Below are 19647 nucleotides of genomic sequence, written 5' to 3'. Positions count from 1 at the left end.
AGTGAACAGAGTTCAACAAACAATATGATTTCCTATCCACACAGGCTGTATTGGTGCTTAAATGACTTCAGCTGGTACTTCTTGTTAGTTTTTTGTTGAGATTGAACCTTTCTTTTTAAAGCCACATGAGGCAGACACATTACTAAGTGGGCAGAGGGGTGATGGACTGACATGTTTCCTGTTAGATATTCAGACAAACATACCAAAAACTAACTCATCCATCACACCCCTCCGACCTAGGATCCAGGAATGAACAGGGAAAGCACTGGCTTGGTTCCAGAGAAACATTGAACCCAGTATTGGACTGTGAGACTTGGAGAGCATCCAGAACCCTCTCAAACCAGTGGTCCATTGGTGCAGGGATCCACTGACCATCCCAATCTAGTGACTCTGGTCCAGGGGATCCACTGACCATCCCAATCTGGTGACCTTGGTCCAGTGGCTTCACTAACCTTCCCAATCCAGTGACTCTGGTCCAGTGGATTTACTGACCTTCCCAATCCAGTGACCCTGGTCCAGGGGACCCATTGACATTCACATAGCCAATTGTAATTAGTGCCATTCCATGGAGGTCCTCTGCCTCACAGTTCACTACAAGCTGTGTTCTTGGACTTAGCACTTACTATACTAAACACATCACTATGGAACCCCTGACCCTTTCTAGTCAATGGGCCTCGACCTATGGTGGTTTAAGTAGACCAGTTTCACGCTCCCAATGAAAACCAACCACTTAGTTAGAGTCCTATCCTCTAGGAAAACACAAGCCAGTGTGATTAGAGAGTCACATCCTCTAGAGAAACATAGGCCAATGCGATAAGAGATTTCCACCCTCTACAGAGACACAGCTGTGAGATTACGGAGTCCAACTCTCCAGTAAAGTTGCCGTAACCAGGGCACAATTAATGATGACCAACCAACCTGAGATAATGCACATGATGGCAGGCCTCGGAAGCTTTTAGTTGTTCAAGCTGTTCAATGATGACACAAAATATAACCAGTGAACTAAATTATGGGAAAATTGTAAACATATATATAATATAATCTGTTTATGTACATTAGAAATTAGCCAGCAAACCTATAGACCTGAGAATGAACTAGAAGTTCTGCACAGGCCTGGTTTGAGATATGCTGGTCTTTTATTTTCCAGATGAGCCTTTCAAAGCCAATGAGGCATCATGAACCTTTCTGCTATATCGTGTGGGAAGAATTCTTCTTACTGGGAAAAGTTAATGCTATGATCAAAAATTGTCCAAGATTTGTGACCCAAAGTAGGACGGCATCTGGTTTCAGATGAAGTATGTTCAATGTTTAAAAATCAGCTGGGCATTCGTGAAGAAATTCCAATTGGTTGAGCCTTGAGTTTGGTCTACAGTCTAAAAATTACTCTCTGGTTTCTGATAAACTCTGCAATGCTTTGTGTGAAAGTGGTTTCTTTACATTAGAAGCTGATACTACATTTAGCATTTACAGGTTGCGAGTGTAAAATCTGCATTATGTTGTCCAGCCTAGATCATTTCAGAGGACTGTTAGGAGTCAACCCTATTGCCATGGGATTTACATAGAGACCAGATCAGGAGAGGACAACAGATGTCCTTTTGTAAAGGAACCACTGGGTTTTTAAACGACAGACCGGTAGTTTCATATTTGCCATTACGGATAACAGTAAAGGAACGTAGCACTGTGGTTGTACCTACCAGACCATTGAGTCTGAGATATGAGTTTAAATTTCAACATGGTAGGTAGCGGATTTAAATTCAAGTAGTTAAAATAAATCTGGACTTTAAAAAGAAGAACCAGCAACTATAGTCGGTTATTGTAAAATCCATCTGTTTGACTAAGGAAAATCCTAAAAACTGCAGATGTCAGAACCCTGAAATAAAAACAGAAAATGCTGGAGAAACTTAACAGGTCAGGTGGAATGAGGAACAGAGTTAATGTTTCAGGTCTAGAACCCTTCATCAGAAATCACATCCCTCTTGGAAGGAAATCTGCCATCCCTAACCAGTCTGGATCATGTGCAACTTCCAGCTCAACCATTGCCGTTTACTCTTAAACTGTCTTTTTAGTTCAGGGGCCATAGGGATGGACATTAGGTGCTGGCAATCTAAGTGAATAAAAGCGATTTTAATTCCAGGTTATTTAATTGTTATGTTAAATTTTCCAGCAGTGGGATTTGAATTGTGAGTTCCTCATGTTCATTCATCTTCTGGTTTACTTGTCCAGTAATTTAACCACTAAGTCACCACATAGTCATTCAAGGGCTAAAGCAGTAGAAAGCAAGGTGAATCAACAAGAAAGCAGGTCCAAGCCCAGGAGATTAGAGAGATGGGTGACTGGAGCTCCACAATGTACTGGGAAAGCAAGAGTTGTAAACTGAAGACAGTTCAATGAGTTTTAGTTTTAACACAGCAGGCTGTACCATACATGACTGGGAATAGAAGACTGTTTTTAGGATGTAATGATAGGATTGCGGGCTTAAAGACCTGTAACCCACAGAGTTACAGATCAAGTAGCAGAAGGTTGGATGAGGCTGGGACGAAGACAGCAATAGAACAAATGACCTCCTTGTGAGTCATTAATTGTCTGTAATTTTATGAAAGTCAAGAAGTGTTCTGGTGTATCCTTGATATTTGACCATATTCTTATTGTCAATCACACAATAAGTATTGCAAATCACTGATTAGGCTCCAACTTCAGTATTGAATCCACCGGTAGAGTCAGCATAGACTCGATGGGCCAAAATGACATTGTTCTATGTCATAAGGAACTGTGGGCTGGTAACTTGGAGAGGTCCAGATTTGCCAGTGGCAACAGGACCAGAATGGAGCTGAGGAGAATTTATCTTTTGTGCAGCCGGTTCTTGCAACGTGGAATGTACTGCTGAAAGGCAAATTCAATACTTTAAAAAGGGAAACAGGTCAGTATTTTAATGTTTTATTTTAAAAGTCCCATGGAACTGGGAAAAGACCAGGGGAGCAGGACTAATTAAGCAGCCTGCTTGGAGAGCAGGACAGATGGAGTGTTGCTGAACTGTATAATTCTGCTGGTAATGTTTCCATAAGGAGTCAATTACTGAAAGGGTGTCAGTTGTGTATATTATCAGTAACAGGTAACTAAAAAATGCAATCAAACATTTGATACACTGCCACCTGATAAAACTGCAGAATCTATTTTAGAAAAATAACAGCATCATCACAGATTGGACCCAAACCTCTGTTAGAATCAATGGATTTTATATTTTCGATTACAGGATGCACTTCCATGGACTTATTCTGATTGTGCTTTTCTTGCACTAGTGTCTTGTTTTGCACAGTCTTTTTTCTTCATTATCTTGTATACTTGATGTTCTGTGTGTGTTCTGTACCTACGTGCCTGTGATGCTGCTACAAGCAAGTTTTTCATTGTACCTGTACCTCACCGTACTTGTACACAAGATAATAAACTCAACTGGACTTGATTTGAACATCACTAGCAAGGCTGTCATTTATGTTCCACCCTTGAAATGAATACCTTGCTAGTCTATTTCAAAGGACAGTGAAGAGTCAATCACATAGTTTTGGGGCTGGAGTCACACATAGGCAGAATTCCTTCCCAGAACAACATTAGTGAACAAAACGGGATTTTGTAACACTCCAGTGGTTCCATGGTCAACAATTTTTCTTTTGTAATGAAGTTTTGTAATCACTTACATTGAAATGTCTGCTGCGATGGTGGGATTTGAGCTTGAACCTCTGGATGCTAGCTCAGTAACCTTACCATCTGACCCTGGTTAATTCCACAAAGGCATAGATCCTCCCCAGAACCAACATACAATGTACGGAGCAAGGGATACAAAAAAAAGGTGGGAACGATGAGTGACATTTCAGGTGGAAAAGGCTGGCTCACGGGTGGACATCACCGGTGGCCCTATAGAAGTCAACTTCCCCTCCCTTTCCTCTGTTGAGTCACAGAATCGCAGACAAGAATGAGGCCATTTGTCCCAACAAGTCAGGCCATTCCAATGCAAGTGCAATCCAGCTACTTACCCCTCCCTTTTTATGAAAACACTGCGACCTTTTGTGGAGGTACCACTTACAATGTTTTTAAGTAAATCTCTTCCTGCGCCATGGTGACTCAAGCCAAGATCCCTCCCTTCCATTCTTCTCCAGTTATTTCACCTTTTCACAGTGAAGCTCTTTACCACATAACGACAGCTCTTACATCTTTACATGGAGATTACAATAATTGTGTTGCAACAGGCTCCAATTAAATTCCTTTTTCTTTAAAAAAAAATCAGAATTAAGACTGTCAGTCCTTGTTATGTTAGTGAAGTCCCACTTCACTCAACAGGGTGGATTCATATTGCACTGACACCTCTGAGACACTGCAGACAGAGTCTGGGGTCAACTCAAATTTGTCTTTACGTCCCATCTCTCCCTCCGCCCCCTCCTTACTGCAGCCTGGGCCAATATTGAGCCATCTCTTGGTCACCACCAGGAACCTGAACAGGTACCGACACTCCAGGGGAGATGAGTCCTGTGGGAAAACAACAAATATATGGAAGAAAAATAATGGTAATGAAACAGAAACAGAAAGTGCCGGGAATACTCAGCAGTCCGGGCAGCATCAGTGAAGAGGGAAACAGAGTTAATGTTTCATGTTAATAACCTTTCATGAAAGATCTTCTGACTGCTGTATGAAAATAATGTATCTTAATCATTCTCTTAAGTTTTTCAGTAACCATTCTGAATTAGTTCCTTCATCAATACAATCTTTTATTGCGTGTTCACTTTGATTTCAGAAAAGTCTATTACCTCCCTTCATAAATTTCCTTGCGCCAATCAAAACAACCTTAATTTTTTGGGTCTCTCTGGAGCATCTGGGCAGTAAAGACACATACGTTAGACTATTGTTTACTGACTGCAGCTCTGCCTTCAATACAATTTCCAAGCAAGCTTGTCACCAAACTCTGAGATCTAGGACTCAACACCTCCCTCTGTAACTGAATCCTTGACTCTCTAACAAACAGACCGCAATCAGTGAGGATAGGCAGCAATACCTCCGGCACGATTATTCTCAACACTGGTGCCCCACAAGACTGCATTGCAGATGACAGCACCATTGTAGGCCATATCTCAAACAGCGATGAGTCGGAGTACAGGAAGGAGATAGAGAGCTTAGTGGAATGGTGTCATGAACAACAACCTCTCCCTCAATGTCAACAAAACTAAAGAGCTGGTCATTGACTTCAGGAAAGGGGGCGGTGTATGTGCACCTGTCTACATCAATGTCTAGAGGGTTGAGGGCTTCAAGTTCCTGGGAGTGCACATCACCAATGGCCTGGTCAAATCACGTAGATGCCATGGCCAAGAAAGCTCACCAGCACCTCTACTTCCTCAGGAGGCTAAAGAAATTTGGTTTGTCCCCTTTGACTCTCACCAACTTTTACCGATGCACCATAGAAAGCATCCTATTTGGATGTATCACGGTTTGGTACAGCAACTGTTCTGCCCAAGATCGCAAGAAGCCGCAGAGAGTTGTGGACAGAGCCCAGCGCATTACAGACACCAGCCTCCCCTCCTTGGACTCTGTCTTTACCTCTGTATGATCGTCTTGGTGTAGCAGCCAGCATAATCAAAGACCCCACCCACCTGGGACATTCTCTCTTCTCTCCTCTTCCATCGGGTAGAAGATACAGAAGCCTGAGGGCACGTACCACCAGACTTAAGGACAACATCTACCCCACTGTGATAAGACTATTGAACAGTTCCCTTATACAATGAGATGGACTCTGACCTCATGATCTACCTTGTTGTGACCTTGCACCTTATTGCACTGCACTTTCTCTGTAGCTGTGACACTTTACTCTGTACTGTTATTGTTTTTTTACCTGTACTACATCAATGCACTCTGTACTAACTCAATGTAACTGCACTGTGTAATGAATTGACCTGTATGATCGGTTTTTAAGACAAGCTTTTCACTGTACCTCAGTACAAGTGACAATAATAAACCAATACCAATACCAATAAATACCCAGGGTCTGGCAAATCTTTGCTGGTCTTCAACACCATTCCAATTACACAATGCACATATACTACACTATAGCCCAATTTTGTCCAACCAACCTACTCTGTGTTATAAGCCACCAAGGGGTGAGTGAGTTTGGCAAACCACTTACCACATCCTCTGCACATGCTTTGGTCCTCACCTGTAGAGGAGGCTCCTGTGGTAGCCAGGGGCTGTGAGTTCAGGTGCGGCTGCATGTGGGGTGGAGTGTACGTGTCATAGCTCCGCACAGTGACAGAAGGGCTGGCTGGAATCATGCAGGAGTAGGATGAGGTTTGACTTGGAACTGGCTGGACAGGCTGCTGAAAGACAGTAGGAAGCAAAACATTTCCTTCAAAGACCAACTGATGAGGGTCCTAAACTCACAGAATGTCAAATGTTTGATTCCAGTAACATAGCCGCATTTGTGGAAGCTCATAAGCTCAAAGCACTGTAGGAGGGACATTACAGACAAAATGTAGCACTGTCAGCACTGAAGGAGCACCGCACCGTCTGTACTGAGGGAGCACCACACTGTCTGTAATGACCTTGATGATCCTCTGAGAAACTTCTGGTTTTGGCTTGTTGTCCTGTCCAAACAAAGACTGCCCCCTCTTCTCTCCAACCTTTCACTGTAACGTTGGCAGGAATTTATCAGATCCCCAGGAGAAGCGGGTGAATGGTCACTGTCAATGCTTTGTGCTGCTTCCTCAGCAGAGTCACTCAACTTCTGTCAGGGGAATACAGAGCTTGCTTCCACAGAACAGGTGACAACCCTATCAGTTAACAGGGGCATGGTCGTAGCCTGATTACCTTATACATCCCACATCATTACAAAGGCTACAATACCTTAATCATTTTCTAGGGCACAGTCACATCGTCAAAATATCCAAAGGCACATTATAAGCCAGTGCAGAGATGACACATTTGAATAAACTGCATAAGCAAATTGTGACAAAATCCAGGATAAATCACCAAATATCATGTTTTCAGTAATGCTGGACATCAAGGGAGATCCCAACGGATCTTTTTCTGTTTGACATATCCCAGACAGACATAAGCTTTTTTTAATGCTATGTCCAAAGGTAAGAACTTCTGACAAAGAAGCAGATTTATTACAGTCCTGAGGCACCAGCCTAGACTGTACTAAGTGTCGGAGTACACTGTTGGCTTCCATCTCACTTGCTTGAGCTACCAATCAAGCTCAATTGGCATTCCTTCCATGTGTGGACATGCTGGTAAATCTTACCTGGAGGGGGAGATTGTTTGCCATGGCAAAGGATGGCATTGGGGGAAGCCCGCTGTAACTGTTGGTCAGAGAGGCTTCATTTCTGCTCATCATTGGACCTGGGGGTGGGGTCGGGGTAGAAAAATAACATCAGTGCAAATTACAAACTCAGAGCAAGAGTCAGTCACTCACGAGAGAGGGAACACAGTTCTGAAATGCCTTACACAACCTCATGAGCACTGTTTAGCCAATGATGCCATCACTCCTGCCAGAAAGGATACAGAGCGGCTTATTCAGGCACAGAAGGTCCCAGAAATGGTTCATTTTTGAGAGATAAATATTGGCCAGGGCACAGGTGAGAGGCACTCTGCTCCTCTTCGAAACAGAGCTATGGGATTTTCTATGTCCACCTGACGGACTCGGTGGACGGGAGACACAAGAGGCTGCAGATGCTGGAATCTGGATCAAAAACCGAGCTGCTGGGGGAGCTCAGTGGGTCATGCAGCATCTGTGGAGGGAAACGGACAGTCGACATTTTGGGGTCGAGACCCTTCATCTGGACTGCTTTCTGAGAGCAGATTGGGTCATTGGCAAGAACATCGGATCCAAAAGATGGATTAATCTGAGGAAACTTAAAAACAGTATGAGTTATAAATGAGCCACCCGGGGGTGAAACTCATCTCTGGCCGGTGGAGTTACCCCTCCCTCCCTTTACTCATTCCCACTGCAAAGACAAGCCTCCAGCTCATGGCAGCTTTGGAGCACGTTCAGTAGACCTGCAGGTTGACCTGTTCTAATGACCTGAGGTGGTGGGCTGTGGGATGGACTGGTACAGCGACGGCGAGAAGCTGCTGTTGATGGGGACGTGGCTCGGGCCATTGCACGCCTGCCTCCGTTGGTTGCGAAGCTTCTCTTCCCTCCTCCACTTGGCACGTCGATTCGAAAACCACACCTGGAGGGGTTAGAGGGGGACAAAAACACAAGGGAAGGGCCCCAGTGGCCAGTCAGTGTCGCAGGCGTTGTGGTGATAATGCAGTCTGCAGATTTGTCTGTGGATTCGCCTCCAAGTCTCACCCATCCTGACTAGGAAATACATCAGTGTTCCTGTATCCTCACTGGGTCAGAAGGACTGCAGCAGCTCGACAGGTGGTTCAATACTACTTTCCCAGGGGCAATTAAGGATAGGCAATAAATGCCCAGATCCCAAAAATTGACTTAAAACATAAATAGCTGGAGAAATGAGACATTTCAACAGCAGTACCATTGTTAAAATTGCCCAGTTAATAAGGAAGATAGCCAGGAATAATTTCTAACATTGGTTAATCTCAAAAAGTTTAGCATATTTATAAAACATCCTCTTCACTGCTTGTCAAAGTACCGGGGAGCAGAAGAGATAGTTTTGAAGAGTGATCATTGTTATAATGTATGATGCGTAGCAGACAATCTGTGTAATTGAGAATTTAGGGCATTGAGTACTAGAGTTGGGACATAATGTCACAAGAGTGCAAGACATTGGTGAGACTGCACTTTGAGTATTGTGTGCAGACACAAGAGACTGCAGATGCTGGGAATCTGGAGCAACACACAAAAAGCTGGAGGAACTCAGCAGGTCAGGCAGCATCTACGGAGGGAAATGGACAGTCAACGTTTCGAGTCGAGACCCTTCATCTGGACTGGAAAGAAAGAGGGGAGGTGGCCAGTATAAAAGGGTGGGGGGAAGAGATGGAGAAAAAGCTGGCAGGTGGTAGATGGATCCAGGTGAGGGGGGGAGGTGAGAGGCAGGTGAGGGAGAGGGAGAGTGGGAATGATGTAAGAAGCTGGGAGTTGACAGGCGGAAGTGTATTGTGTGCAGTTCTGGTCACTTAACCATAAAACTGAGGAGGAGAAATTTGTTCATTCAGAGTCTGGTGAATCCTTGGAATTCTCTACCTTGGATATCTGTGGAGACTCAGTCATTGAGTTCATTCAATATACAGATGGACGGGTTTCTTAATGTTATAGGAATCGAGACATTTGGGGTTAGTGCAGGAAAAGGGACAGAAAATCGGATTTTGAAAAAGGCTGGAGCAGACTCAGAGGGCCAGATGGTCTGCTCCTGCTCCTAATTCTTATGTTCTAAAGGTAGGTAGATAGAGTTAGTCAAAAAGCAATAATAATCTCAATGAATGTGGAACAGGACTCAGCAACTATTTAACATTCAGCAAAGCTTACTCGGCACATGTCAGCACTTCTGCAGAGAAAGCAAATCAATCCTATTTCCCTTCTTTCCTCATATCCCTGCGATATTTTCCAGTTTCAAGTATTTATTCAATTCCCTTTCAAAAGCTGCTTCCATCTCCCCATTAGCAGTGCATCCCAGATTATAAACAGAAATCAATTATATCGCAGGGTACATTTAACAGGGGAAGAGTTTTGACAACATACTAGGCCAATAACATGCTTAAAACAATAACAGGCATAGTAAGGGCAAGATGTAGAGTTGGCTATATTAATTTTATTAATCACAACACAATCCTCAATAGCTCAGAACAATGATCTAAAGGGGACCTCATTTAGTTGGACAATACTTTGAGGAAATCTTGAGTTAGTTAATATCTTATACTGACATGCACATCCCTCTCCAGTTACCTGTATTCTGGCTTCAGGCAAGTCGATTTTGGCCGCTAACCTTTCTCTGGCAAAGACATCTGGGTAGTGGGTGCGTTCAAATTCTTAAGAAGAAATATGAAGAATCAAGTTTACAATGTGCCCTGCTGGAAAGCTGTTCACCATCATAAAGAAAGGGAAGAATGAGTAAAATCACTTAACTCTAGGACTCATCTCCCCACTGATCCCACCTTCTCATATCCAGCTGTAGGCCAGGAATGGTACTGTAGAATAGTGGCTAAGTTAATTAATTGCTAATTGGTTTATTATTGGTAATTAGTACAAAAGTACATTGAGGTGGTACAAAAGAGAAAGCAGTAAAGAGTAGTGTTACAGTTACAGAGAAAGTGTAGTGCAGGCAGACAAATAAAGTGCAAGGGCCACGACGAGGAAGATTGAAAGATCAAAAGTTTATCTTTTAGCGTATGAGGGGTCCATTCAAGAATCTTATAACAGCAGAATAGAAGCTGTCCTTGAGACTGGTGGTACGTGTTTTCAAGCTTCTGCACCTTCTGGAAGGGGGGAGAAGAGAGAATGACTGGGGCGGGAGGGGTCCTCGATTATGCTGGCTGCTTTGCCAAGGCAGCGGGAAGTGTATCCAGAGAGCTGAACAATTGATTGGGAGGTGTGAGCTCAAATTTCACAAAAGGGGAATTTAAATGCAAGTAAACAAATAAATCTGGAATACTAGTCTCAGAAATTAAGCATTGAGGGCAATGATTACAGGAGTTGAGACATCATGTTACAGCTGTACAAATCATCGGTGAGACCACACTTGGAATATTGTGTGCAGTTCTGGTCACCCAGCTATAGGAAGAGTGTCATTAACCTGAAAAGGGTGCAGAAAAGATTCAAGAGGATGTTACCGGGACTGGAGCTAAGGAGGGACTGGACAGGCTGGGACTGTTTTCCCTAGAGTGAAGGAGGCTGAGGGATGACCTTATAGAGGTTTATAAAATTATGAGGGGCATGGATAAGGTGGATGGTCAGTCTTTTTCCCAGAATGGGGGGGGGGGGGTCTAAAGCTAGAGGGCAAAGGTTTAAGGTGAGAGGGGAAACATCTAAAAGGGAGCTGGGGGGCCAGATTTTCATACAGAAGGTATGCGGAACGAGCTGTCAGAGGAAGTGGCAGAGGCGGGTACAATTACAACATTTAAAAGACATTTGGACGGGTACATGGATAGGAAAGGTTTCGAGGGATGTGGGCCAAACGCAGGCAAATGAGACTAGCTCAGGGAGGCAACTTAGTCAGCACAGACGAGTTGGGCTGAAGGGCCTGTTTCTGTGCTGTATGACTCTATGACTAAGTGTGGCCATGAAACGACTGGACTGTTGGTTAAAGAAAACACATGATTCACTAATGTAGTTCAGGAGAGGAAATCTGACATCCTTACCCAGCCTGGTCTCTATGTGACTCTGGATCTACTAATGCGGTTCACTTGTAACTGCCCTGTGAAATGAAACTGCCCTACTGGGGACAAATAGGGGCAGACAATAAATACTGGACATGTCTGAGAATGAATGAATAAAAAGAAAACATGAGAAATAAAATAAACCGTCTAACCCGCCTCCTACCCCGATGAAGACGCACAAGAGATCACAGATGCTGGAATCTGGAGCGATAAACAAGATGCTGGAGGAACTCAGCGGGTCAGGCAGCATCTGTGGAGGGAAATGGACAGTCGAGGCCCTTCTTCTGGACTGGACCGGACTGGTTGACTGTCCATCAACTCTTACAAATTTCTATAGATGTACGGTGAGCATCCTGATTGGTTGCATCACAGCCTGGTATGGAGGCTCCAAAGCACAGGATTGCAAGAGGCTGCAGAGGGTTGTAGACTCAGCCAGCTCCAACACGGGCACAACCACAGCCCCCCCCCCCCCCCCCGCCATCAAGGACATCTTCAAGAGGCGATGCCTCAAGAAGGCGGAATCCATCATTAAGGACCCTCACCATCCGAGACATGCCCTCTTCTCATGACTACCATCAGGGAGGAGGTACAGGAGCCTGAAGACCCACACTCAACGATTCAGGGACAGCTTCTTCCCCTCCACCATCAGACTTCCGAACGGCCAGCATTTGTTGTCCATCTCTCATCACCCTTGAACTTTCTGGGCTACTTCAGAAGGCAGTTAAGAGTCAACCCCAAAGGGTAATGGAGTCACATGTAGACCAGGTAAAGGTTTCCTCCTCTGAAGTGAACCAGGTTTTTTTTTTAATAATAACAATATTTACGATCACCAAATGCCAGATTTAAGTCTTTAATTTTAACAACTGCCAGGGCAAGATTTGAAATCACAGCTCGCAGTCATGAGTTTAGATTCTCAAGGATGACCCAAACACTTTATAGGTGATGAAATACATGGGAAATCATAATGCAGAAAATACCACAGCCAAATTGCACTGCAAGCTCCCACAGACAGCAACAAAGATACTTATTTATTACAAGACAGAATGGGGCTCTTTAGCCCATTAAGTTCATGCTAGCTCCCAACAGAGCAGTGCTATCAGCTCCATTGTCCCTCTTCTGTACCTCTGCAACTCATTCTCTCTCACCTGCCAATCAACTCCCTTCTGATTCTTCAGCCTCTTCACTACACTAAGGAATAATTTGCAGTGACCAATTAACCGACTGGCACACATTTGGAACGTGGGAGAAAACAAGAGCACCCGGCAGGAACCCACTGGTACAGGGAGAACATGCAAACTCCACACAACCTGCAGCTGAGAACAGGATAGAACCTGGCTCCCAAGGCAGCAGCACTACCTGCTGTGCCACCGTACTGCCCAGGAGTCGAGGGACAACTGCTGGCCGGGACACACTAGGGTGCTCTTCTTTGAAACAATCCCATGTGTTCTTCCTCCATCCACATGAGAGGGTAAACAGAGCTTCAGCTTAACACCTCCACTAAGAGGCAGTATCCCCGGTGGTGCAACACTCCCTGGGTGCTGTGCTGAAGAGTCAACAACAGATTGGTGTATTCAAGCCTCTGGAGTGGGATTTGAACCCAACTCCCTTCCAACTCAAAGTGCAACCAACTGAGCCACAAACAAAGAGCAAGGTGAGAGACTAGAAGGAATGCCTTGAGAAACGGATGGTGATGATAACATGAAGAGAGACAGGTCGGAACAATAGTGAAGGAGTTACGGATAAAGTACAAGACACTTAGGAAGGGGATGAAGCAGCATAAACACCAAACATCAGAAGGATGAAACAAGTATGGCGTTTATACCGCACTTCTGACTGTTACAATGAAGATAAGGTAAAGTTCCAGAGTCAGGTTAGTTCCTGGAAAATTCCCGGTGTTTACTGATACCAGTAGAGTTGGCCTGGGGATACCTTTCTCCAAAGCCTCGATCTGATCCTGTGTGAAGGAAGTGCGGTTTCGCTGGAGTTTCCTCTTAAGCTGGAGTCGGATCTGGGACTCATCAGAATCTTCTCCGTTCACACTGATTCCGCTGCCACTTTCACCTCTGACCTCCAGCTGCTGGCAGCTGTCTGTTTGAAAACAGAAGGGCACAGAGTCAATGTCTTTATGGCAGGAAGCTCACTCAGTTTTTGGGTTAAATAAAGTAGGTGTCTAAACCGCTTTGGTCCTTAGAAGAAGGAAAGACTTGTGTTTAAGCAGCATGATTCAAGTCTTTTCAAAATGTCCCAAAGTGCTTGACCACCACTGAAGTGTTTCTGTTGCCAAGTAGGAAACATGGAAGCCAACTTGTGCACAGAAAGATCCCACAAACAGTATTGTTGTAATTATAGTATCAAAATGTTCAGTGAGATATACATACTGGCTGGGGCACTAGAGAACAACCTGTTCACTGCTTTCCATCCACCTGAGAGAGCAGACAGGGCTTCAGTTTTAACATCTCATCCATAGAGGGTCAAAGACCAAGAACTGTTTTTCTCTCTCCACGGATACTGCCTGACCTGCTGAGGGTTTCCTGTATTTTCTGTTTCTGTTCCAGATTTCTGGTATCTGCAGATTTTTGATATTCACCTTCAACTAGGTTGCTGACACCAAGGTAAATTTGATTGCATTAGGACGGACATATGAAAGACATATCCTAGAGTCACAGAGTCATACAGCATGGAAACAGGTCCTTCGGCCCAACTCGTCTATGTTGACCAAGATGGCCATCTATGCTAATCCCATTTGCCTGCGTTCGGCCCATATCCCTCAAAATCCTTCTTATCCATGTACCTGTCCAAATGCTTTTTAAATGTTATAATTGTACCCACCTCTACCACTTCCTCTGGCAGCTCGTCCCACATACTCACCACCCTCTGTGAAAAACCTGTCCCTCAGGTCCCCTTTAAATCTTTCCACTCCCATCTTAAACCTATGCCCATACCCTGGGAAAAAGACCATGACTATTTACCCTATCTATTCCCCTCACAATTTTAAATACCTCTACAAGGTCACCCTTCAGCCTCCTTCGCTCCAGGGAAAACAGTCTCAGCCTATCCAGCCTCAATTATAACTCAAGCCCTCCAGTCTAGGCATCATTACGGTGGATGTTTACAATTATTGGGAGCTGGTTGGGTGTTTTAGGAAAAGGGCCCTTCCTCTGACAGTGGAGCACTCTCTCAGTATGCACTGAAGCCTCAGCTGAGATTTGTTGCAGTTTTCTCTAAAATGGAACTCAAGCCCTCTCAGGGGTAAGATTGTCACCCACCGAGCAAACACTGACACCACACACAGCCTGCAGGACCAGGGGAAAGCAGGAGCAGTGGATGAGTCCAAGGTTTGACCACTGATAACCATCGCTTGCCTCTGCGAGGTGCCCAATCCTGACCAACCCAATGCACAATATCATTGCCAAGGGGACAGCCACAAGTTGCAGGAACCTGAGACAAAATAAGCACCACCAGTGCAACAAATCCTCACTGAGTCCGAGGGAGAAACAGCAGGACAATGTTTCCAGAGTACCCTACGTCAAACGTTAAAAGACAATCAAAAAACTGCAGATGCCAGAAATCTGTAATAAAAACCCAAAATTTAGGTCAGGTTGCATCTGTGGAAAGAGAAATAAAGTTAATGTTTCAGGTTGAAGCCTCTCTGTCAGAACAAATGAGACATGTCTATACCTCTCACTGCCTTGGTGAAGCAGCCATCATAATCAAAGACCCCACCCACCTGGGTCATTCTCTCTCCTCCCCTCTCCCATCAGGCAGAAGATACAGGAGACTGAGGGCACGTACCATCAGGCTCAAGGACAGCTTCTATCCCACGGTGGTAAGACTATTGAACATTTCCCTTATATGATGAGATGGACTCTTGACATCACAATCTACCTTGTTTGACCTTGCACTTTATTGTCCACGTGCAATGCACCTCCCTGTAGCTGTGACACTTTACTCTGTATTCTGTTATTGTTTTTACCTTGTACTACGTCAATGCACCGTTGTAATGAATTGATCTGTACGATCAGTATGCAAGACAAGTTTTTCACTGTACCTTGGTACAAGTGACAATAATAAACCAATACCAATAGTTTTATGTTGTGAGACAGTGTGGGGGGGAGGATGGACAGGTAACAAATTAACAGGTAACAGGTTGGTCAAACTACAACCTGTGACTCCCTTTGGCAGCAAAGTGGGAGGACGAATGTGAGTGACAGCACAAAATTAGGCGATAGACAGTCTGATAGCTGTGGCACTGATTTTTCATTGAAAAGTTAGCAAGCAGAACTTACCATCTTGTTTCCAATACCAATGTTGCATTTCCATTGGTTTCCCTGAACTAGTCCATTGGCTTCTTGAACAATTCAGGGACAGGGGTGGAGGGATGGGTACGTGGATCAGGCTAATAGCCACATGACCATTAAAGCCACAAAGGATGCCCGAGGCTGTGGCTGCAAAACAAGTGCAGGGGCAGACCATGCACTGTAATATTCCCTTTCCTGAGCTAATTTGAGCTAACAGAGCTGCATTTCTATAAAGCCTATTTTCTATTAAATGTCTAATACTAGAGGGCATGCATTCAAGGTGAGAGGGAATAAGTTTAAAGGAGATGTGCGGGGCAAGTTTTTTTATACAGAAAGCGGTGGGTGCCTGGAATGTGCTGCCAGGGGTGTTGGTGGAGGCAGATACGACAGAGGCGTTTAAGAGGCTCTTAGATAGGCACATAAGTGGGCGGAGAATGGAGGGATATGGTCAATGTTAGGTAGAAGGGATTAGTTTAGTTAGGCATTTAATTACTAATTTAATTAGTTCAGCATAACATCATGGGCCGAAGGGCCTGTTCCTGTGTCGTACTGTTCTGTGTTCTATAAGCCTTACACATCTTTCCTAATTTTTAAGGAGAGTTTTTGAGAGAGTGCTCCACTGTCAGTGACTTCTTGTCACTGTTGCCTACACAACAACTTTCCAGAGAGTTGACTGGGTTTATCTGTACTTAGCAATGCCCATTTGAGGGGTAAATAATGGACCAGGGAGTTTTCCTCCGGTCTTCAAAGTAATGCCACAGAGGGAGCAGATAAGGCCTTTGTTTTACATCTGAACCTCTAACAGAGCAGCACCCCCTCAGCACTGCACTGAGAGTGTTAAGATACATTGTGTTCAAGTCTCTGAAGTGGGATTTGAACCCAAAGTCATCAGAATCAGAGCTGCAACTTGGCCTGTCCACAGGCGGCACTGAAAACTTGTACCACAGGAGGATATAGATGGTAACAATAATGATAGACCTATTTGGTCTATTAAGTCCAGGCACACCAAATAGGTGCTGCCCAGTCTAATCGCACCTTCTGGCATCAGGTCCGTGGCCCTGCAGTTCACAGTTCTTCGAGTACTGTTTAAATGTGGTGAGGACTTACAGGGGACATATCCTTGTGTTGTGTCACTGGTATTACCTGCACTGGCCTGTCCTCCCACTGAGCTACCCTGGTACCAGCCTGACCGTCCTCCCCAGCTCCCTGGTTGTACGTTCAACATCCGCAGTTTGTCGTACATCCCATCCGCTCCCATTGGGTGTTCCTCAGTGGCCAGGGTGTGCAAGGCTCCGCCTGCAGACAGAACCTAACAGAGGAAACACAGAGTTCTGGGGTCAGTGTCATCAATGCATTGTGAACACAACAGATACTAATAGAGGAGCCAGGGAGTGGGGGCAGGGGTTTGTATGGAATAATATAGAATAATGTATACATGAGAGTGAGTTACAGACTGGAATCTGATTGAGGGGCAATTTATATAAAATTCCACATGCACTAGTGAGTTGTGGGCTGGAATATAATCGAGGGTTTGAAGGTGGGGGTACATCTTTTATTCGTTCAAAGGGTGTGAGCATTGCTGGCCAGTATTTATTGCTCATCTGTAACTTCCTTGAGAACAACGAGCTGCCTTCTTGAACTAACAACAAATAATCTGCTGGAGGAACTCAGCAAGTTGAGCAGCATCTGTGGAGGAGAAAGGAATTGTCGCCGTTTTGGGTCGAAACCCTGCTTCAGCCTTAATGTTGCCCCCCCCCCCCCCCCACAGATGCTGCTCGACCCACTGAGCTCCTCCCACAGATTGTTTATTGCTCCAGATTCCAGCATCCGCAGTCTCTTGCATCTCCGTCTGCCTTCTTGAACTGTTGTACTCTTTCTGTTAAAAGTGCTCACATAGTGCTGTTGGAGAGGGAGTTCCAAGAGTTAGACCCAATGACAATGAAGGAACAGCGATATATTTCCAAGTCAAGATGTTGTATGACTCAGAGGAGAACCTGCAGGTGGTTGGTGACCCCTGTGGTGAAGAGATTGGATGTTTGCAGTGGTGAATCGGCTGCTTTGTTCTGGCTGATCTCAAATTTGTTGTTGGAACTCTACTCGACCAGGCAAGTGCAGAGTGTTCCATCAACTCCTGATGATGGAGAGGCTTTGGGGGTGTCAGGCAGTGAGTCACTTGCTGCAGGATATCCAGCTTCTGACCTGCTCCTGTGGCCACAGTATCTATGTGATGATCCAGTTAGATTTCTGGTCAATGATGACCCCTAGGGTGTAGATGGTGGGGGATAGCAACTGTATGTACAGTATATAATAATAATACAGAATAACGCATAGTCAGGGGTGAGTTACAAATTGGAGTCTAGTTGTGGGGGATTTGTATAAAATTCCAGTTGCATTGGAATGAGTTGTGGGCTGGAATTATAATTGAGGATTTGAAGGGGAGGGTATTTTTTGTTTGTCCATTTACAAAGTGTGAGCATTGCAGGCCAGCATTTGATGCTCACTCATAATTGCCCTTGAGAATGGTGAGCTACTCTCTTGAACAGTTCCACTCCATCTGCTAAAGGTGCTCCCTCAGTGCTGTTGGAGAGGGGGTTCCCAGAGTTAGACTCTCTCTTGTCGGAGATGGTTAAGGCCTTACACATACTGACTCAGAATAATACATATGGAGAAGTTATAGGTCAGAATATTACCAAAGAGATTGAAGTGGGGGGCATGTCATTTAGAATTATGGATACAGAGGAGTGAATTACAGCCTGGAATCTAATTGGGGTGGATAAGATGGTCAGGTGGTTCAGATATTCAGGATCAAGTTACATGGTAACGAATCACATTGGTTTATACATAGAAGTAGGTGTTGAATAACATTGAGACATGGGGAATCTCCGCTCTTTTATCTCCATCTGAGAGAGCAGGCAGGATCTTGATTTCCCAGGATTCAGTGATTTGTTCCAGTGTGGGAGACAAGAGGGTAAAACCAGCAAAACGTGAAGTTTTCAACCAAATTAAATAGATTAACTTACCTCAGTCATGAGATCTGAGAGAAGAATTTTTGCACCAAGAGATTAGGTGATTGAGGAACCTCGGTGATGTCACCTTCGATGGACAGACAACCATAAGTGTAGGAGCGAAACTTCCTGCCAAGTTATGGCAGCTCTCTTTGGTCACATTAGTGAGCAGAAGCTGGAACCTTCAAAGATAAAGACAGAGGAGCAATTCAAATTAAATCATTAATTATTTCAAGTTATAATCCTTTTTAAAAAATCCAATAAACAAGTGAAAATATTTCTTTTAAAAAATAGTTGTAACTTTCCCCATCTGCTTTCTCTATTCCCACAGCCTCCTCTCATCTTACTTAAGAATCTCGTTTTCATGTCTAAGCACAGGTATAGCAAACCTTGACAGACCATCCGACCGTGGGAGCCATCACGGGATACTTCCCTGGGGTCACAGTGCAGTCATTAAAAGGCAAAATGAGATACCCCTCTGCCCAGCTTCATCCTTCTCACCCTGACATAATCCATGTACTTCGGCAATCAGAGACAGAAAATTGAATGTTGAGGGGAGTACAGGATGCAGCTTATAACTGACGACAATATATTGTCTGATAATATGGTAATCAAAAAAAAACTGGGTGTGCCTTTACCAATGTTGTTGTGACCAGAACAGCCTCTCAACTGGCTAATTTAGAAAATTAAAGAGAACAAAAGCTAACATTAAACCAAAGGGCTAATAAAATGGTGTCTTTCATGCTCCATCACGGACACAACCCTCCCCACCATGGAGGACATCTTCAAGAGGCGGTGCCTCAAGAAGGCGGCATCCGTCACTGAGGACCCTCACCATCCAGGACATGCCCTCTTCTCGTTACTACCATCGGGGAGGAGGTACAGGAGCCTGAAGACCCACAATCAACGATTCAGGAACAGATTCTTCCCTCCTCCATCAGATTTCTGTCCGGTCTTTGAACCCATGATCGTTACCTCCTTTTTTTTGCACTATTTATTTAATTTTGTAATTTACAGTAACTTTATGTCTT

The 19647-nt window shown here is 44.5% G+C and overlaps 1 protein-coding gene across 1 annotated transcript; it reads right to left on the bottom strand.

Moving 5' to 3' along the window:
- Nucleotides 1-4352: 4352 nt before the first annotated feature.
- Nucleotides 4353-18640, bottom strand: LOC127585593 (paired box protein Pax-6-like). Its single transcript, XM_052043181.1, has 8 exons — nt 18632-18640; nt 16755-16920; nt 13243-13401; nt 9884-9966; nt 8057-8207; nt 7277-7374; nt 6191-6347; nt 4353-4515 (listed from the first exon to the last, which is right to left on the bottom strand). The coding sequence occupies exons 1-8, from the start codon at nt 18638-18640 to the stop codon at nt 4430-4432; spliced, it is 909 nt and encodes a 302-aa protein (XP_051899141.1). The 3' UTR covers nt 4353-4429.
- Nucleotides 18641-19647: the final 1007 nt, after the last annotated feature.

Source organism: Pristis pectinata, chromosome 33 (assembly GCF_009764475.1).
Source record: "Pristis pectinata isolate sPriPec2 chromosome 33, sPriPec2.1.pri, whole genome shotgun sequence".
NCBI classification, from domain to species: Eukaryota; Metazoa; Chordata; class Chondrichthyes; order Rhinopristiformes; family Pristidae; genus Pristis; species Pristis pectinata.
Note: the sequence above shows the minus strand (reverse complement) of the source record. Positions and strands in the feature narration are given on the sequence as shown.

Excerpts from the sequence above, each read along its gene's own strand:
- LOC127585593 (XM_052043181.1), bottom strand. Across the intron at positions 13,402-16,754 it reads GGGAGGACAGGCCAGTGCAG|ACAGCTGCCAGCAGCTGGAG; the intron begins GTAATACCAGTG and ends GTTTTCAAACAG. Across the intron at positions 7,375-8,056 it reads CCCACAGCCCACCACCTCAG|GTCCAATGATGAGCAGAAAT; the intron begins GTCATTAGAACA and ends CCCCACCCCCAG.